Source organism: Gambusia affinis, linkage group LG05, assembly GCF_019740435.1.
Source record: "Gambusia affinis linkage group LG05, SWU_Gaff_1.0, whole genome shotgun sequence".
Taxonomy (NCBI): Eukaryota; Metazoa; Chordata; class Actinopteri; order Cyprinodontiformes; family Poeciliidae; genus Gambusia; species Gambusia affinis.
The window spans coordinates 11744143-11765705 of record NC_057872.1 but is presented as its reverse complement, the minus strand read 5'-3'; the positions used below and the strand labels follow the sequence as shown (position 1 = coordinate 11765705).

Here is a 21563-nt window from a genome sequence, read left to right as displayed (position 1 = left end):
TTAATTTTAGATTTAAACAGCTTATTCTAATCAGGTGATTGTAAACAATACTCATACTAAAATGGCAGCTAACTGACAAACTTTCAAAGTTAATTTATTTGGAAAGACTACTGAAGGGAGTGGGACACTATTTAAGAAAATAAAAATAAACTTGGGCTTGTTCTAGCTCTGTGACCCAAAAGCAAAAAATGAACTGCCATCATATCTGAAGTGTAAAACACTCACATCCTTTTGGTGTGATTTGCAGCTCTGTGTGATATTTAGGCATACATTTGTGTGTATTTCATCCCTCTGTGGTATATATTTTGATACCACCAGGGGGTCTCTTCACACCCCCTGCAGGAAGCAGTTCTCACATATTGGACCACCCATGGCCACAGCCGCAAGCCCCTAGAGTTGGGTGACATGAAAAGGCTACAGGGGAGGCAGCTGATGCACGCGCATACACAAATAAGTGGAAACACACTCTGAGACCTCAGAGAAATGCTCTGCGAATGCTTGAAACTATTGTTTGTCAGCAAGTAAATGTTTCCTCTAATTGTTTCAACTCAACCTCTCTATTAAAGCCCGAGGTTGTGGATGACATTGCCTCTTGACAAATAATGCCCCCCCATCAGATTTAGTATTTTGTGGTGAACTAAATTACAATAAAAGCAACAAAGAACCATTCTTCTTTTCTTGTTTTATTTTTCAGAAGCAAACATGTAACTTGTCATGATTTCTTGCCATGATTCTTTTGTGTATAAAGTTTTTACCATTAAAGAGACTTGTTTTTTTTTTTTGTTTTTCTTTTTTTACTGGTTCCAGAGACTGTCATGTTATTTGAATGCTGTTCATTCAGAATCCAATATGATGTCCTAACATTAGGTGCTTCTGCATTCATTGTGTATATTTTATTTGAAATGTTATGAAATGTTATGAAAGGGTAAGTTTACACACATTATCAAAATCAAGTAGGTGGGAGATAAACTGGGGTTTGTTAATCTAGGGTTTTACTTTTTGTTACTCCTACATTCGAGGGTTATTTTAGAAAAATGTCTTCATTCAATTAAATGAAGACATTTTTATTTATTTACAGTTTAAACTGTCAACAGAAATTTGTAATTTTACAAAAAAGCATTTCTGTTTCAGCCATTTCCTGTCTGTGTTGATGCATAATGCCCCAGTAACAACTTTTATTGGTATTATTAATAAATATGAAATATTTAGCAGTAGTTATTAAAATGTTTAGTTACTGTAGCTTTTCTGACAAAAGTAGTTTTAAGCTTAATCTGAACAGAATGCAAAGCATTTTAACATTCCAACTCAGACATGGCTGCAATTTTTCTTATTTTAATGTAATAGGATAAACATTTGATAAAAAAAAGTTATGATCAAGCATCACATTTTATTTACAAAAATACTTATGCAATCTTCAGGGATTTATTTTGTAATGGTTTCTATATAGGATGTGTTGAAACATCCATACATTCACACTTTGTGACTATTGTTTTAGAAATTTTATCTTTTCCATTCAGCTCAGGAAGATGTATAATTTTGAAGGCCACACTTCTTTATTTTTAAATGAGGGATGTAAACCATATTAAAATTTGGTGAGAAACAGAGACTGATCGTCAGCAAGGATGAAAGGAGAGTGACGCTGTATGGCTTTTACAATAACCATGCTGGGGACATGTTGAGACTTGTCTGCAACACTCACCTCTGCATCTCTTCTTATCCCTCTTTTGCTCTTGTTGTTTTCCATTTTACCTTTAGTGATTTCTGTGTAGTGGCATTAATTGACAAATCATTGAATGAATCGACACCATTTTCCTTTTTTTGTACTGGTTTTAAATGTTTTGTCAAGGGAACATTTCTTTGAAAATGTATGTTTTATAAATGTACTAGCAAAAAAATACACAATTGGGAGGCAATTAGTTGGCAGTTCTGAAATGAAAAGCATAAAACAGATGATTATAAGAACAAGAAACAGGCAAGAATGAAAAGCAAAGTACACAAAATATCACAAGAACAAAAACTGTCATTGGAGTAAATGCACTTTGTGTTCCTAGATGTGACTTGAATGTGATGGTTACGGTTTGGCACAGAGGGACAGATAAAGGTGGTATGTTGCTGTAGTTGGCTTAATAATTCAGTTTTCTATGCTCCACTAATCTGGAACAAACTTCCAGAAAACGGCTAAAATGCTGAAACCCTGAGTTCCTTTGAATGAAGGTTAAAAACTCATTCATCTTAGAGTTGCCTTTGCCTGTTCTATTAATAATTGAAACATTAACTTTTGTTTTTATTGAAACATTTTTTCGTTTATGTCTCTGCAATGTACTATGTTATATTTTCTAATCATATAATTCACTTTGAATTATTGCGTTGCTTAAATGTATACCAGGAGTCACCCACAAAGTGCCTGCAAGCACTAGGTCTACCCAAAAGATCGTATGACTTTGCCTTGGAGCTGTTTTTAAAAATAAATCATTAAGTGATATAACTAAAAGTAAACTGTGTGTATCAAACTGGTAGCCCTCTGTATTACTCAGTACCCATGAAGTAGCTCTCAGTGGCAAAATGTTGCTGTTCAATGAACTATGCAAATAAAGTTTCTGCACCTTTCCTGAATTAGCACCTTGATGAGCACAGAAAGTGTTCCTCTGACATTTACTCGCTGTACTAACAGTTTTATTCACCTATTATCACTTTGAATAAATCCCCTTGAACACAAGGTTGATGTTCAGATACAACAGTACTTTTACAATAACTGATAACTACACTTTATGAAAAGTGTAGTTATCAGTCCATTCTGAAAAGCATATTTAATAAGCATCTTTTTAATTTCATGTTTTGGGGGATTTTTTTTTTCTATGTGAAAGCACGCACAAGCATTTTGTAGAAGTACATTCACAGTTTGTGACTGTTTTAGAAATTGTATCTTTTCAATTCAGCTCAAGAAGATGTATAATTTTGAAGGCCACACTTCTTTATTTTTAAATGAGGGATGTAAATCATATTAAAATTTGGTGAGAAACAGAGACTGATTGTCAGCAAGGATGAAAGGAGACCCTTACAAAAAAATCCCATGAAAATCACATGCGAATCACGTGATTTTACCATGAAACGTTCCAAAATCGCACGAATAGATGTGCTTTCACATGTGATTCACATCATTCACATGTAAAAATTTGTGTGAACCACATGTGATCACATGTGAAAGTCGCATGTGATTTTCATGTGATATTTTTGTAAGGGAGTGACGCTGTATGGCTTTTACAATAACCATGCTGGGGACATGTTGGGACTTGTCTGCAACACTCACCTCTCTGCATCTCTTCTTATCCCTCTTTTGCTCTTGTTGTTTTCCATTTTACCTTTAGTGATTTCTGTGTCGTGTCAATAATTGACAAATTATTGAATGAATTGACACCATTTTCCTTTTTTTGAACTGGTTTTAAATGTTTTGTCAAGGGAACATTTCTTTGAAAATGTATGTTTTATAAATGTACTAGCAAAAAAATACACAATTGGGAGGCAATTAGTTGGCAGTTCTGAAAAGGAAAGCATAAAACAGATGATTATAAGAACAAGGAACAGGCAAGAGTGAAAAGCAAAGTACACAAAATATCAACCTCTATCGTCTGAGCACAGAAAGTGTTCCTCTGACATTTACTCACTGTACTAACAGTTTTATTCACCTATTATCACTTAGAATAAATCCCCTAGAACACAAGGTTGATGTTCAGATACAACAGTACTTGTACAATAGCTGATAACTATATAGATGAATACTTATACCTTCCGTCTCTCCGTCCATCTCTCTCTCCCAGAATGTGTTTTTGTGTTCTTCCTAGAGTAAGATGAACTACATATCTTTCAGTAGAATTATGTTCTCGTGTGCGAGTCTCAGCTGCTGGAAATTCCAAAACAGACAGTTCTTCAATGCTCACAGCCTAAAAAACTGATAAGAAAACATGAACAAAATTGTAGTTTTTATTGGAAATATCCCAATTTTACACATTAACATTGCAATTTCAAGATGACCTAATATTTAGCAGTTATAGAAATGACTGAAACAGCAGTTTGTAAACTCTTTATAAAATTTATCCAACCTATACCTGGGCGCCTACATAGTGGATACTTGATATATTAATTGTCTTATGTTAAAATACGCTATGTTTAATAGGTACTAAGTAGTAGCTATTACTACTTAGTAGTGGGTACTAAGTAGTAATAGGTGTTAGTGAGTAGTGACAGTATTTGAGCCGTCTAATGAGGCTTTAATAAATGTGTAGCAGATTGGGATCAGTAGCCCTGCCTTATGGCCTATCTCTGTCTTCACTATTTCATTCAGTACACAAACCACAGTCAGTATTCCAAAGTCTCAATAGGGAAAATGTCCAATATGTTTACATAAAAATACTAACATTTACATAGTAGAGATAATGTTTTATAGTGTAGTACTTCATTAATGCATGCATGTTTTTACATTAAATAACATTAACCTAATTAACACTTGCACATACACAAGCCTGAGTGCATAGTTCGTCCAGGCTTTGTCGGTTTAACTAATTCCAAACGAACACACAGATACACCCTGCACACGCTGCCTAAATGAATTAACAAACACAAACATGATGCCTGCTAGTGGCTCATGAATATATTAGCATAAATACTGACCAGACATATTATTATTTATTAAATTATTGCCCACGCGGGCACACACGTTCACACACGTTCACACAAACAACCCTCAAAAAAATTAGGTCAACAGCCTTGAATTGAAAGGAGTTAAACCTTATTATGTCTGATTAATAACACAACTGCAGTGCTATATGCGTGTGGATGCGTGTGTATTTTAGCTAAGTACATCTATGTGGCTGAAAGTATTGGTGTGTATGTGTGTGTCCACTGCCTTGACTTCTTGACAGACGATATGAACCATTACCACTTCAATGACTTTTTAATAGGAACTCATTTCCATATATAATCTCGGTTTTGGCATGTGTGCGCGGGCGTGTGCGCGTGTGTGTTTGTGTGTCTAATGCCCCAAGCACTCTGCAGTTCCTAGAGTCTCTGAACCATACAGAAATGAGATCTGTCCTTGTAGCTTCCCTTAAATCTCTCTCCCCTCACACTCTCTGTAATCCAATCGTCCCACCAGTCTGCTGCCTCTGTCTCAGCTTCATCTCGTGTGCTTTTAATGACGTATGGTACAAGTTCATTATCTTGATAGGCTTATACTGGGTCAGCTCTTAAGTGAGTGCGTAAGTCCTTATTTTATCCACTCTACAATTCATAACAAAGTAGAGATTTTTTTTTATCTTGAAATGATTTAACTAGTCAACACACTTGTGAAAGTGTTGGTGATAATGCAGAAAGCTACTAACCAGGGGTGTACAATAAATTCTCATACTAATACACAACACTGTTTCCAATCGAAATTAAACCTGTCTCACTAAGCACTAGCTAGTTGTCATCTTCCCGTAAATATGTTTGAGAGGTAAGAGGAGAAGTAGCTTGTGGGCATAGGAGGACTGAACAAGTCCATGCCTTCTTTTTTTTTTTTTTCTTAAGTCATTTTGGCACTAGTGGTCTTTATTCATTATCGTCTGGACAGAAGGTAGTCCAGAGAGAGAAGGAGATGCCATGTAGGAAATAGCCTGGGGCCAGGAATCAAACGCCGGACAGCTGCATCAAGGACTGTAGTCTCAGCATAAGGTGCCCCTGCTCTACCACTGATCCACACCTCTTTTAAATATTTTTTTGTCATAGCATTTAAGGTACAGGAGTGACAGACAAGAAATCGGGTCACAAGCACTGTAGAATCCATTGAGAATCCTGCAATGGACAACTATTATTTGATAATGATTAAAATCTGCTGGTGCTCCTACCCATTTATCTCAAAATTATGAGATAAATTAATATTTCATAATTTTGGGATATTAGGGATGTCATTTTGTATATAGTTAATAATCTAAAATAGACTATTTGACCAGCAAACTCCATTTTTCAGACAGGAGATTGTCATAATATTTACTGGATAAGTCAATCCAGTAATCCAGCAGAGCTGCCCGCAGTAATTGTGATGCATATTTATTCATTTTTGTAGTTTACATAGTAATCTAAGCCATATCTACAGACTGTCTATTCTACTGTACCTTTATCATGTTACACTTTCCTGGTTCTCATGTTTAAGTGCATCTCAATTACCTTGCAATAAATAGCTTAAATAAAAGTGAATTTTCTTTTTGCTCACATATTTCTGGTCAACATTAACACAGTAGATGTTCAGATCATTCATTACCAACTTGTAAGATAAATGTTAAAATTAGCTTCCTTTATGACAACCAGTATTCATGACATACACAGAAAATGATTGTCCAACTGGACAAAATCTACAGCACACTTGCCAATTATTGTTGATGAATCCATAGAATGTGTGTGACCTACATATATAATTGCAGGATCTTATATCACACACAAGACCTGAGGATGCACGTATATATACCCACACGTCTTTTGATGCATCCCGACATCCTATCTCTTGCGCAGTCACACACAAAAGGTCACGCCTGCGGTTCAGAAGTATGTGTGAAAGTAGGCTAAAGTTGATGCGTTGGTATTTGAAGGATTGTGTGGGCTGCTGACAAAGCCATGCATGTACAGCCACACATGAATAAACACATACATGTGGAACATGTACATGTCTGTGTGCATTCACATAGGCATGTCTTTATTAAACGTGCCTGTGAGAGGATGATTGCATGTAAAAATGTGTGTTAGGTTTATCCAGGATGATTATGCTACCTGCCAAGACACCCACACACCACGTCAACAGTCACAGTCGTTGGTCTAAATTAGGATGGTTAATTACTGCAATTAAGCTGTTGTGTATGTGTGTTGGTGTATAAATTGTAGTGTTGAGTTTTGTAAGATGAGCTCTAGTGAGTGTTCGGGTTTGAGCTGTGTGCATGACAGAAAATGTTTCTATTAGTAAAGTTTAAGAAATACAGTAATTGTTTTTATCTCAGTTGATTTCTATGCTTCGAATATTATCAGATTGAGTTGTTGTTTTTTGAAGTAGGAATAAATAGGCAAATAAAACTCTTAAAATTATAATGTCATGGTGCTTATGCTCTGTTAGTAATGTTTATTATACTTTTAAATTACGGATGCTCTGATACATTTACCATCATATCAACATTTAAAATCCACTAAATATTAATTAGTATTGATGTACTTCTCTTAGTGTCGACTAATTTCTAATTTTTAACTTCAGTGTCTCTCCTTAGAATTTGTCTGATTTTATAAACCTTGTGCACTGACATCTTCCCACAATTTCTTTCTCCAGTGCTGAGTGAGGAGATTTACTGTGGAATAAGATAGCCAGCGGGAAGCAGTTGAGGATAGGAAACACACTAATGTGATTGAAGGTCAGACAGGCCTTCCAGTCATTGGGACTGTACAGAAGTGTTGCTTGGCTGTAACTAAGGTGTTTGTAATTCATGTGAAGATGTGAATCATTTCTAGGAAGGCCTAAATGAGTGTGGCATTTATGCTGTGCATTTCTAATGTGTACTTTGATGCACATTGATGTTAAACAAATGAACTGATTGATCTTAGCAGCATTTAATTGATGTGGTTATGCATTTGGATTACACTTGAGGAAAGGTAACGGTTAAAACAAGTCTTGCTCTTTTGCTTAAGAAGTACTTCAGATATGTTTTTTTTTAATAAAAATATTTGAAATGCCTTGCTTGGGAACCATAATTAATATTTCCATTTCCCATTTAATAATTGAAACTAATGCATGTTAATAGCACTATTTCAAATCACAATGCACATATTTTTTGAAAGCCCTTCTTTATCAAAAAAACTACCCGCAAATATAATTTAACTACAAATCTGAGGGTAATACAGAGATTTTTTATTTTCAACTATTTTTTGTTGGATTAAAGTTTCCATGGGTTGTAAAGTAAGAACTAGATATAGTGTTGTTTTCTTGTGTGTTACAGAGTCGAATAAGCTTTTCACATTTAACAAGCCAGTCAAGTCATGCAATCAGGAAAAAATAAAACCAGTTTTAACACTTTTATTTTGTTGTGAGATTTAAAATGTAAGATTTAAAACTCTTGTTTTTGAGATATGGACACTATATACTGGAATTTCCTGTTCCCATTTTTGAATTATGTCCTCGGAAATGTGCACTTTCAGATAATTCAGTGGCATATTTTGAATTTGCATGTATATTATAATTTTCATTACTGCCTGTGGCACCCAATCCATATGAACATTCTGCCAGAAAGATTAAGATAAAACAAATGTTAAATATGAGCACGTATGATTGGGAAGGAATGAAATTTGCTTGTTTTTTTTCCTCCTTTTTTTCCCTTTTTCTTTTTTGTTGAACAATGTGCATATAGGATACAGGAATATACAAAAATATACTCTGGGGGCTTGTTTTTATCTTCTATTCCAAATAATCACATTAGGAAAATATTTGTAGTGAATGAGCAATGTTTTTTTATTCGACTGTCCACTTATTTTGAGCTTCTGTGCACTTGGCTCACTCTACATTTTCCTACAGAACTGATGATAAAATGTAAAATGCAAAGATCTTTGCAATTTGAACTTTTCTGAAAATTAAGTCTGGTAGCATTTAGTAGTTTACTTTTTGAGTGTTTTACAAAGCCATAGTCATGTACTAGAGCTTCACCTGTTCCAGTTTTGCAAAATATTTGCAATATATGTTGATTTAGCTTGTTGCAGGAGAAATATTAAAAATCCATTTCAGTCTCTTCATACAGTCCTTATACTTTGTGCCTAGCAGTTCTATAGAACTGTTAGACAACTAGAACATCCTGTCCCTTGCTGTCACAAATGTAAAACTACATTGAAGCCAGAAGAAATAAATTGGTGTGCAGCTAAACCTGGGTGTTGTGTCCCAGGTCTTCCTATTTCTACTCAAGGGTACAACATACCTAACTCCTAACTCTGTGAAACAGTCTGTAAAAACCACTTCATTAAAAAGTTTGCATTTTCTCAAACTATACACCAACCCTAAACCTGCAGAGCTATTCATATTCACATAGTTACTTTAAGAAATATGGCTAAGACTCTTAAATATATTTAAAGTTGTAAGAATTGGGCTGATATCTTAACAAATCATCCCTAGTTTTTACCCTTGCTTTTGGGTGATAGTAGCCATATAAACTAGCCATGCACTCACACAGAATGAACACAAATATTTGGTGGAAAACTGAAGTGTTGATTGTTTGATGTGTATAACGCACGTTGAGGCTTATTCGTCTGTTGTTCTTGGACAAAGACTAAAGGAAGTTCGTCATAGTGTAACTGTTTCCTCTCTCTGTTGTTTCTTTATTTACCTTTATATCAGGTGAAATATAGGGTAGATACTCTTACTCAGCTTGTTTTTCTCATTTTTTCTGACCAAACGTCCTTGCAGCAGAATTTTATATAATATTGCCTATGTGGTGCTATTAGAAATTATATAACTTAATTTGTTGTTGGGGATCACATCCTGTGATCAGAAACAGAAAATAACTAATTTTGCTATTTTATTATGTGGAGAAGATTTTATCAAATCAAGTATGTTACAAAATCCTAGTTATTTTTCTTTCTTTTTTTTTACCTACTGCCCATAGTTTTAAACTGGTTTTTCTGATTATTGTCACAATAATTGGATGCTTTTTGCTTGAGTAAAGATGTTTATATTCAACATGACATGACTAATAATAGGACATTTGTTAAGAAAAAACACCTATTCAACCCAACTAAACCCCTTTTGGAAAGAAAACTGCCCCTTTTGGTAAACCATTAATTAACTGTGATAAACCATATTTTTTGTGTGTGTTAGGTTTCATCCCCCTAACTCCCACTGCCTGCCCTGTAGAATCATAAAATCACTTAATCCACATATTAAGTGAAACTGTTTGAGAACCTAAAGTTGGTTAAGTAATATCAAAAAGCAACACATCATGGAACGATCTAAAGAAATGTATGATTAGCTGAGAATCTAAGGTCTCAGAACTCCAGCAAACCACAGTGAAAGCCATTATCCACAAATGGAGAAAGCATGGAACAGTGGGAAACTTTCCCACAAGATCAAATAAATGACTCTTCCAGGAGGTCACAAAAGATCCCAGAATAGCTTCCTAAGCATTTTAGACCTCACTTTGATGATGCAATGATAGGAAAGAGGCTGGGCAACAAATGTGTTCATGGAAGGTACCTAAGGTGGAAACCACTGCTGACCAAAAAGAAAATGATTTCCCAAAAAACAAAAAATGCATTAATGGTTTCCAAGGCATATGAAAGTATTGTGGATTTATGAGATGCACCTTTTGGAAGGTGTACATCTTACATCTGCCTTAAAACTAATACAGTACGTCAGTGTGTGTTTTGTATTTACTCTGGTCATCTTTTGCTGATTTTAACATTTGTATAGTGATCTGAAACATTCATTTGAGGGCATGGCAGGGGGGGTAGGGAGGGGATAGCAAAAACAGGAAAAATCTGTAAGGAAGCAAATATCTTCCACAGCACTATGTGGAAATATTTTGATTTGTGATACACTGTTTGAATCAGAGCTGCATCCTCTATCAAAGGCTGAACCCCCCGCACATCCAACCTTCTCTCCTTTTTTCTTTCTTTTTTTTTTTTTTTGCTTATGTAAGACCCTAAGCAAAACTAGAAATTGGTGTGGGCTAGAAAAGATCATTACTGATCATTACTTCACTTATTATATTTAGTAATTAGTGTATCATATTTATTATTTAGTGCTTATAAGTAATATTGGGAACATCATTTCAATCAGACACCACTGCTTGTACCCTGAGGAAGCAGCTGTGAGGTTTGTTTCTAACCAGATGGAGAGAGGAGGACAAGCAGGCTTTTCCTGACGGCTACCTTCCCTACATTTCTGGCCAACAATAACACCATCGGCACACCTAATGACAAGGAACAGAGAGAGGCAAGCCAAAGGCCATATTATTGGTCAGGTTGTTGGGTTTATCTGGAGATCTACTAATGACTATGGCCTTTAGTAAACATGAGATTTTCCAAAGCATCTCCCTTCTCTCAGCATAGTGAACTAGGAAGCCACAATAGGTGTGTGTAAAGCAGACATTACACAACCTTGGCAGCATTGTGTTGTTGGAATCTCAGGAATTTTGTTTTGGGAGGAATACATTCAGTTTTCAGACCAATTAACTACAGATCTGACCCTGTATTAAGCAACCTCTCAAGCATGGCTCCTCTGGGGCAGAGCTGTTATGTTAAATCTGACTGCTGATGGGCTAGATGTCGGGAAAAAAAACCCCTCAATCTCATGGTGCAGATGACGCAGTAAAGGGCCTTGACATGGGAGTGAGACTCAAATAATTTATCCCACACAAGTTGAGAGAGAACTCCACTCAGCACTATAGGTTAGGACTGAAAGGTCACAATCATCTCAAATTATGGATAAATCACCTTGCTGCAAACCACCACTTCAGTGATGTAATTTTAACAGATTCTTTTTAATTATGAATACTGACGGTGGTTAATATGTCCCTGTGTGGAGCTTGACCTTGAGCTTTTCAGTACCCCTTTGAAAAAAGATGGCTTTTGCAACTGTGATGTTTGTGAAACATCGCTGGTGTTCCCGGAAAATTATTTTAAAAGAAGTCTAAAAAGATAAAAAGAATTAATGAACTACGCTGTTACTGAGTCCCACACAAAGGACACACTGTTTTGTGTGTGTATGTGTGTGTTGCTGCTGGCATGATATGATCTGAGAATGTGAGATTAGTTGTTGGTTTTGATGTTTTCAGACATGGATGGTTTCGGAAATCTTCATTGCATTTTAATGTTCATGATGATGATATCGCCAAACCTTTTAAATCAGCTTCTGACAATTACACTTCCATCAGTTTTAATTCAGCCCTCCCATGAAAATCTATCCAACTCCTACTTTGTATCATTTGTATCTCTCTCTTAGACGCAACCGCCGCACAGACACACACCACTGTCCAATTAGCCAAGCATAATTTTTGCTATCTAAATGACCACATGCATCTTTCTGTCTGTCCTCGCACAGTTAATGATAATGATGGTTTCGCACATTTTTATGCCAGTGTGCGTGCAATTTGCCTTGTGCCTCTGTAAGTGCAAATCTATTTTTGTGTGCCTGCATGAGATAATATGTCTTAACACATAGCTTAAGCAGACACTCGGCCATTTCGAAACCTACAGCCCAGTGACAGATCATTAGACAGTAGCACTGAGCGTGGCTCTAATTTACTGTGAAGCCGGTAGATCATCCCCTCTTGCTGCATCTGACCTTCCCATTCCTGCAGTAATTGTTTGTAGGATGGTTATTTTTAATGCTTGTCACTGACTGTCATGAATAGGGTTCTACTAAAGCCTTGGAGCATTTAGGTACTGACAGCAAGGGGCTTAGTGAGGTAAAGGAGGGAAGGCATTTGGAGGAGAGCTGTTGGCAAGCACAGGATGTAGGCTATTGGTGGCTTGAACAAACTGGCATAAATTGACAAAACAAAGAAAAATGGATTTTGATTAAACAAGTTTTTTTTTGTTCTTCTCCTCTGCTTTTATACAAAACAATTTCTTTTTCCCATTTTGTATGAGTTACTTCTGGTATCAATGGCTTTTACTTAGCTACACTTCACAAGCTGTCCCACAGCTGATTTCTTGGGATACAAACAGATCACTATTGTTAACACCCCCCCCCCCCCCCAACCAGCTAGGGGATTTAATATTCATTACCAACAATAGGTGAAGTTATTTTAAACTCTGTTGATGAAGCCTGAAATTCCCTGAAGTGTAAAGGCAGCTACAATCAAAGTAGAGAAAGCCCACATGGGAGTTTTTACCTAATTCAGCAATTTGCTTTTTTGTGCAATCAATCCTAAACTACTTATTGGTTATATAACATTTTTCGGCTATGTTATCAGTTTTGATGCAAAACGTTTTTCTAATTTACTTTTTTTTTATTTAGTGTGGTTTCTTTCCATCTATCTTTCCAGAGGGAGTGTGTGAGATCTGGTTGACAAGTGAAGACACTGGTGCTTACGGCAGAGACATAGGGACAGACCTGCCTACATTACTGTGGAGATTAGTGCAGGAGATACCTGAAGGAGCCATGCTGAGGCTGGGCATGACCAACCCTCCTTACATCCTGGAACACCTGGAGGTATGCACAGACACACACATTCTGATTTCCATCACTTTACATTTTATCATTGGACCTTGTTTTCCTAATTGTTTGGCTAATTATAAACCTAACCAGGTCCTCATTGTATCATAACTGGTCTGCATGATGGTTAATTTCATTGTTTCGTTATAATCCTCAGATTGTAACTGTAATTTGATTTATGGTTCCTTGATGCCAATACCTAGACTCTTCACATGCCACCCAAAAGTATAATCAAAATAATGGTACATTTTGGTCAAATTAACTAAAATACTCGTAAGACCATTTCCTCCACACCGCTTGGTTTTCCACCCCTGCCGCCCCCCAAGCCTCATACTCTCTTCTCTTTGTGAAAAAAACAATATTGCTTTGCCTAGATTTAATAAACTAAATTGCTGTCCGTTCTGCTTACCAAGCAGTTCAGCTCCAGCCTTCTCTCTGCTCATTAGTTCATTTTCTCCCTCTCTAATGAGTCAATTAAAGACCATTGTGTATTCTTTAGCCACCCCAGTTCTATCAGTCATTATTGTCTTTTCTAGTAGAACAATGGACATTGTTTACCCTCGCCTTTTTTCCCAGTTTGTTCCTCTGATTTTCTCAAACTCCACTAAAGATGCAGTATTTAGAATGAGATTTTTATTTTTTTTTATGTTTAGCTGGCTGTCTGTCTTTGAAAGAACTGTCTAGAATTAATTGGGGAAGAGTTTATTAATGTTATCACAGATTTCACTACGAATTGACAGTGCATATATTTAGAGAGAAATTTTAGGCACCAAAGTAGCTCAGAGTAGTGCTAATGAAAACTGAAAAGGAGATAAGGGCATTAGTCTGTCCACAAAAAATATGCAGCTTTCTAAAGCGTGGTGTCTTAATCTTATTAATTTAGGATCAGTAAATTCCTAATCAATAGATGTATGATGTAAAGTTAAGGCTGTAGTTAGAGTAAGGAATACTTATGCTAGGAATTGCTTTTGCAGTTCCTAATAATTTGAAAAACAAACAAAAAGTGGTTCCAATTATTAAGACGACACACTCAGTTACAGAAATAAGCAATCATGGTTTGTTTGTAATGTTGTTTTAAGGCATGAATCAAACCACCTCGTCTTATGCTAGGCTGCTGTGGTCCATGTTGTGGCTCTAAAACAAAAGCAAGAATATATATTTTGTGCACTTCAACAGACATAATTTGCCAAATATATCCTATGTGAAGTCCTTATTAGGGAGGCACAAGATTTATGGCAAGAGGAATCATCCTGATTCTTAAAATCGCTTGAAAACACCAGTTAGGGTAGTTAAAAAAGCTCTGGTAACCTTTCACTTAATGAACGATTTTGCCTTTGCAGAAAAGGTTGATTTTTAAATTCTATGAAGCTACAGCAAGCAATTTAAGAATCGCTCTCTGTGGTGAAAATGCTCAGATCAAGGAGTTCAAATATCATTTTCAACAGAGATGATTTGTGTCCTTGTACCTCAGTTTCATATTCGGTTGTAAAGTCCTACAATGAGTTCATTAATGGAGTTGAAAATGTCACCAAGAATAGTAAGAGTCTATTTAGGAGAAAACTTGCAGTGTTGTGAAATTTTAAAAAAAACATTTTTCAATTTCCATATTTCTTCTGTTTGCTTCTTTTGTTACACTTTAATGTTTCAGATCATCAAAGAAATTTTAACATTATAAAGTTATTCCATCAGCCTTATGATGAAATATCATAAGGAAATGATGAGACGTTTTTGTTCGAGCTGCGTCTTTAAAATGATGTTCAAAATAGCAGGCATACAAAATAAAATTCACATTAAAAAAAATACAAAAATAATTTATGCATTTAAAAGAAATTATGTGACCTTCAGAAAGCAGAAATAGAACCTGAGTGACAACATAAAGTATTAAAAAAACAACTTAAAAGTACCAAATTCAACACAGGAGAAAATAAAGTCAGTTGAAGATTTGAGAAGGTCACAAAGAAACCCAGAGTAATATCAAAAGCGCTGGACGTATCACTTTACTCAGTAAGGTCCAGTGTTGATTCTACAATGAGATCAAACTCACTGCTGAGAAAACTGAAGAGAAAGATCTCTCTCTCATTTCCCCCCTCACCCAAAAAAAACAACATCTTCATGATTCCTAATACCTATGGGAAATATTCTGTGGTGTGACGGTACAACTTTTTACAAGGTGTGCATCCAGTCACACGTGGTCTAATGGTAATATAACAACCTTTCAGAAAAATAACAGACTATTCAAAATAAATCATGTTTCTGGTAGTGTAATGATCTGGACCTGCTTTAGGACTGGGGTTAAATGCCCCAACATCCCAAAGTAACAACTTAGTTACTGTTGACCAATATAAGAAATTTTAATAAATTTCTCGTCTTTAGGATGCTTATAATATCCGCTTAATGAGGTACATGTATACATTTGCAAGAGTTTTGGTCATAGTCAGCCAACACCTCAAGTCAGCTTTTTGGCTGTGTTTGACTTTGTAAAGCTTTAGAGGTCACATTATGCTGCTGCTGTTCAGTAATACTAACGAAAAGATGGAAAACAAACCCCAAATTATTGTAGTGGTGTTTCTCTTTTTTTTTTTTTTTTTTTTTTTTTTTCCAATTTTGGACTTGAGTGTTTTCAGGTCTACGACTGGACTCCACTACTCAGTTGTGGTTGAGTGTTTAATTCTGCAACATGTCAGAATTAAATAACACTGACATTTTACAATGTGGGTGTGAGGCACTAAACTTTTTCTGTCACCTTGGAGTTGCAAGACTTGAATTTCTCGTGCCTATTTTGCTTACTGTTGGCTTCCTTCTTAATAAAATTATCTGGAAACAATTGCTTCTTTGAGAGCAGGATGAGTCATCAAGGAACTGGCTTTTACTCAAGTGAGTCTAATACATTTAGTTAGATCTGAATGCTACAATATTTTAGCATAAACTTTTTATGTTTCACCTGTGAAAATATAACAAAGATTGGGAGCAAGAGTAGGGCAGTCTAACCTAGACAGATCAGTGTTGTTTATTTAGATTTACTACAGCTAGTTAAAGTTGAAGAATCAAGGATGAGTGAGATTATATATGAATGGAATGAGGGCAGAAATTATGAAAAAAAGAAGGAAAACAGAGGGATGAAGACCCGGGGATAGAGATGAGGGGTAAGGAAGAGTATAAAATAAGTGCTGTGGGAAGCAGCAATAGAGGTTGTAATTAACCAGAGGTTAATGGAGGTGTCTAATTGTCCCCCTCATGTATAGGTAGGCTTTCTGCTTGGTTACATTACAATTAAAAAACCATCCTCCTAATGATAGGGAATAACAATTAACTGATAATTAGAAATATACTTGGGTGACACACTAGCTTACACTGTGCGGATGTATGTTAAGAATCATTTCATATGCTACCAGCTCTTTTATTGTTAATGTCTATGCAGTGAGTTGCATTATATCTTTTTTTTTCTGCTCAGTCAATTAACCTACATAAAGAAAGATAAGAATGGTCTTCCTTAAATTGTCATTTTCTTTTGTTGCTCCTGTCCCCTATTTACCCTTTTCTCCTTTCCCTCCTCCCTTGGCCTAATTTCCTGCTAGCTCTAGTAATTTTATTGTGCACTGTTTTTTCTTCTTCATCTTTTACCATGTAAATTAAAATATATAGCGTTATTAGTCACCCACCACTTCAGCCATTAGCTTTCTCCATGCTTGGTTTTATCAATAAATTATTTTCTTCCCTTTAAGAAGACATTCAAAGCCTTTTAACTTCCCTTTTCCTTCTAACTTTTCATGATTATAGTGGTAATATGAACGCTGTGATGAGGGCCAGTACTCAGAAGTATATTTATCCATCATTTTTAAGTAAGGCCAAATAATACCCTGCTGTCTTTCCATTTCTACAGAAGACCAGCACTTATATAAGATCATCAAAGTGAATGGCTGTGATTGAAGCTGAAAAGGCCAAGTAACTTCACCACTAGCCTGCTAAAGATCACCCACTCGCACACATTCAGATCAACACTTTTGTGCTGTCTCCTTCTGTCACACAAGAGCACTTTTTTTTTTCCTTGTCTGCAGCCTGTTTTTCTTGACAGATGTCTGCTGCCTCATAGCACCATTTGTTGATTGGAGCAGTTAAAGGCCCAATCTCCTCTCATGGGCCACTTCTCTCTGACATTTTAGTTGATTGCATTGTGCTGTCAGGAGTTCCTTTTTGAGTAGCTACATAGGAAAAAAAAAAAAAAAAGTCTGTCATTTTCTGATATATTTCTCTCTCCTCTCAGATATATATTTTTGGGCTTCAATTTCTCTCAGTCTCCACTTACGTTTCTCCGTGAAATGCGTTTATGAACATTTGTGTACTAATGTGAGCTTTTATAGTTATGACTGAATCAGGGAGCAAGAGGAGTAAATGTTGAGAAATTTGATGATCAGCCATACCAGTATGGCCACCTCCCAAATAATGGACATCAGTTGTTACCTGGGCAACCATCACCAGTCAAGGGACTGAGATCAAGCTTTTTGACACAAGGCAGCACATTTCTCTCCAGAATGCCTTGATAGTTTTAGATTTCATGGTTCCATGCACAGATTCAAGACACCTTGTGCCAGATTCAGCAAAGCAGCCCCAGAAAGTAACTGAACCTTCTCAATGTTTCACAGTAGGGACGGTGTTCTTTTCTCTGTATGCATCTGTGAACATAGAGATGATGCGCCTTGCCAAAAGTAGAAAAGTATGAAGTAGACTTTGGCTTGAACGACGACAGAGGGTGCAATTTGACACTGATGTACCTTGACCTTGAAGTCCACCTTTAATTTCTTTGGAGGTTATTCTTCAATTCTTTGGTTACCCCTCATGTTATCCTTTTCTTCATTTTCTCATCAGTTTTCATCCTGTGGCTATGATAACATAAGGCTGAGTTATAGTCATGCTTTTGAATTATGGAAAGCATCAAAATTAGGACTTTAAATTTAATTTAGAAGCTGATATTTGGAACATGGCTTACTTGGAGGCAGGTACTGCTCTTGCTCTGCACCATTGTTTTTATAACTTTGGATGATTAGTTTCATCTCAACACAGACTTCTTGCTGGGACTTATGTTTTGATCTCCATATTTAAATTTCACATTTTAGTCTCACTTTTATTCTCATTTATTTCAGATTTTAAAAAAAAACATTCAATTGTTAAACTTCAGCATTATTAATAAGTGGGATTATTCTTCAAAAAGGAGTCTCTCGTTCTTCTGCTATTTGCTTCATCGCCCATACTGATCCATGCACAGCAGTTGCATCCACAATTACTTTTTCTGCTGCGTCTATAAAAAATATTCATTATTGGGTGATTGATTGACAGTAATTATCCAATCATCTACTTGCATTTTTTTCCCCGAAACTGTGGTTCCCACAGAAAGCTTTTCAGATGCTTCTGTGTGAAATGCGCCTTGATACGTTAGGTCAACAGGTTTCACAAAGTTTGATAAACTTTCAAACTGTACGCTGGCCTAAACAAACATTAATGCACACACATGCACACTCTTATCTTTCAGAGAGTAAACTCATTTATCAGTAGTTTACGATCTATCCTCAGGCTCCAAAACTAAGGCATGTTCACAATCTTATTTAATGTGTGGTGGATTTGGAGTGCTTCCTGTTTACTTGCCTTAACCTCTTCCTGCTTAAAGCAAGCTTTTGATATGCTATCAAAGAAAAATTACAAAATGGGATGTCTGTAACTTTTCCACTCCTTCGTTAAGAATATAAAACCAGCACATTAACACAATGTCACAGTCAAGTGCCACAAATTTAGCTAATTTTTTTCTTTTACAGTGAAATTTAGATTTAATATGGATCACAGGAGGTGCTGCAGATCTGCTGTATCCTCCAGGGTAAATTGAAGCACAAGGTGTTTGAAATGTGTAATGCTGCAACCTGATTTACACTTCTGTTACGGGAATGGTTCATAGGGTCATTTTGTTTACAGGTACCCACAAAATAAACCCTGTTAATATTTGCCGGTTAATCTATATGGCAATGCAATCTTAATAACAGAGGTGAGAGAAAAAAAGACATGCCCGGGATGGGTTATAAATGTACAAATAATGCTTCCTTAGCAGACTTGAGCCATGTTTTAGTTTTTGTGGCCTTAAATATTATTCCCAAAACTTTATTTTCCCAATCTGGGCTCCATCCCCATGCCATCCCTTTAAATTGAGTCTTCTAACATACTGCAGGTAATCCCTACTACTGCGGGAGTATTGACTGACGTGTTTTCCAGCCATTGAGTCTGGACGAGAGGCAATAAAACTACACAGACAATTCTGTCACAGCGGTTACACTTTATAACTTCTGTAAATTCACTTCAAAGTCCATTAAAAGATGTAAATGTTACAAACCATAAATTTTTTCTTTTTTTTTTTTTCTTTTTGTCTGTCTTGCATTTGAACCAACAATAAGGCATAGAAGAGAAACGTCTGGTCTTGATTACATCTACTGCAATAACTTGTAAACTATTTCATGTGTTGGCACTCAAGTAGAATCCTTTGAAGCCCAGAGAACCTGAGTAGGATTGCATGATGTTCCTCCGCAGAGAATAAATCAAATACATAGACAGCAGCAGTGTATACAGTTAAACTTAAAATCTTTGTGATACTGAATGATTTTTTTGTATTTGTGCAGCAGAACACTCATTTTAGAAACACTGGAATAGAAGCTCTTACTTAACCTTAGTGAAAATTCTCATGAAGTTTTGATCAAACAAATTGGTATTTTATCCTGAATCCAGCAATGTTAATAAAAACGTGACCAGTCTGTCTCTGGCCATTCCTTATGGACACAAGGCAGGTCAAAGCACCACACAGACCTCTTCTTACTGCTATTCCTTACAGCAAAATACAAATTTGCCATTTTTTTTTCTAATATTGCTGTAGAGAGATCTGCTGACAGAGTTTGTGAAACATTCACAAGCCTTATTTGTTGTTTAAAGCAGCATAAATAAATATATGTTGGTATGGACATTGACATTAATGATAAGCTTTGCCAAGTTAAACTGTGTATGTTTTATAACCGTCCACAAAAAAACTAAAAATAATACAGAGTATAGAGAGCCTTTAGGTTGTGGAAAACCATACTGGTGGTTTATATAATAACAGATAAGATTCGTTCCTATCACCAGCTCTGATTAAGTAATGGCCCTGCAGTGTACCGTGGGTCTCAATAAATCTACTGCAAGAGACTCCAGCAAACATGCTGAATATTACACTGATATGCAACGTATAAACTCGTGGTTGTTGGAAAATATTCAACAATTATCACTTTCTCGCATTGCTTAATGCTAATAAGACATGGACTAATACTGTGATTGCAATGTGTTTAAGAGATGTGTGAAGATCGGTACAAAAAATCTGAAGTATTCATTCAGTATAAAATATTTTAGCTGGTGGAGTTTTGACCTTTTTACTTTATGCTGACAATTTTAAAGTTTAACACCTCCATCAATTTTTAAGTTTACTATTGATGACATAAGCTTTCCTTTCCTTTTATGTATCCACTTGAATTTTATTTTACTCTGTGTGAAATTGTTTAGGCTTTGATATGGAAGCCTAAAAAATTTTCTTTCTTTCAATAAAGAAAGTTTTTTTTGCTTTAGTGGAATTCTTATTTATTTATTTTTTTTTATCAGAGAGAAAAAAAAACATTAAAGGAGATTTCTTTTGACAACTATTGTACTTGCCACTTATATAATACCTGATGATTCTACTGAGTTTGGAAACTTCTAAAGAAAGACTAAATTTCTTTAACCTTTTATTTGAAAAAAATCCAAGCATTGTTTTGTGTCAATGTAGATACCATGACCTGCAAAAACCTGTGCTCCACAACATCTGAATGTTAGAATGTGTCTAGTCTCTGATAGACAAATTAGTTCAAGAAATTATGGAATGCGGTCCACTCTAGAAAGACACAGACAGAGAAGTGCTTTTTAGCAGTTATTACCGCTAGTCAAATCAAGTGTAATTGTGTTGCCATTTGAAGAGTGGTTTGTTTTTATTGCACCCAGATAAGATAGAAAAATATTGATTGTGGTTGTTTCTGAGTTGCATTTTAGGTCTAGCACATGGCTCCTTGTTTTCTTCACATTTTTGTGGTTTTAAGGTTCAAGATACTTCACACGTTTCACATCGGATATTTAAAGACATCAAAAAGACTTCTACTTTTTATAAGAATTAGAAGAAAGAATCTAATCAATACGGAGCTTAATTAACCTCTTAAAAAAATCACCAAAATGCAATCTGCTTCATACATTTTTCTTTTTTTTATGGTGCAGCCACATTCACTCTCGTGCTGCACCCTGATTTCTGTCACCAATCAAGCTCCATTTTCCA

At 35.8% G+C, this 21563-nt stretch overlaps 1 protein-coding gene across 1 annotated transcript in view; it reads left to right on the top strand.

Annotated features, from left to right (window-relative positions):
* cdkal1 (CDK5 regulatory subunit associated protein 1-like 1) overlaps nucleotides 1-21563 on the top strand; it is a 186802-nt gene that overhangs the window by 87917 nt on the left and 77322 nt on the right. The window contains exon 9 of the mRNA XM_044117411.1: nucleotides 13038-13204. Within this exon, the coding sequence (XP_043973346.1) occupies nucleotides 13038-13204 (167 nt within the window). The remainder of the gene's footprint in view (nucleotides 1-13037; nucleotides 13205-21563) is intronic.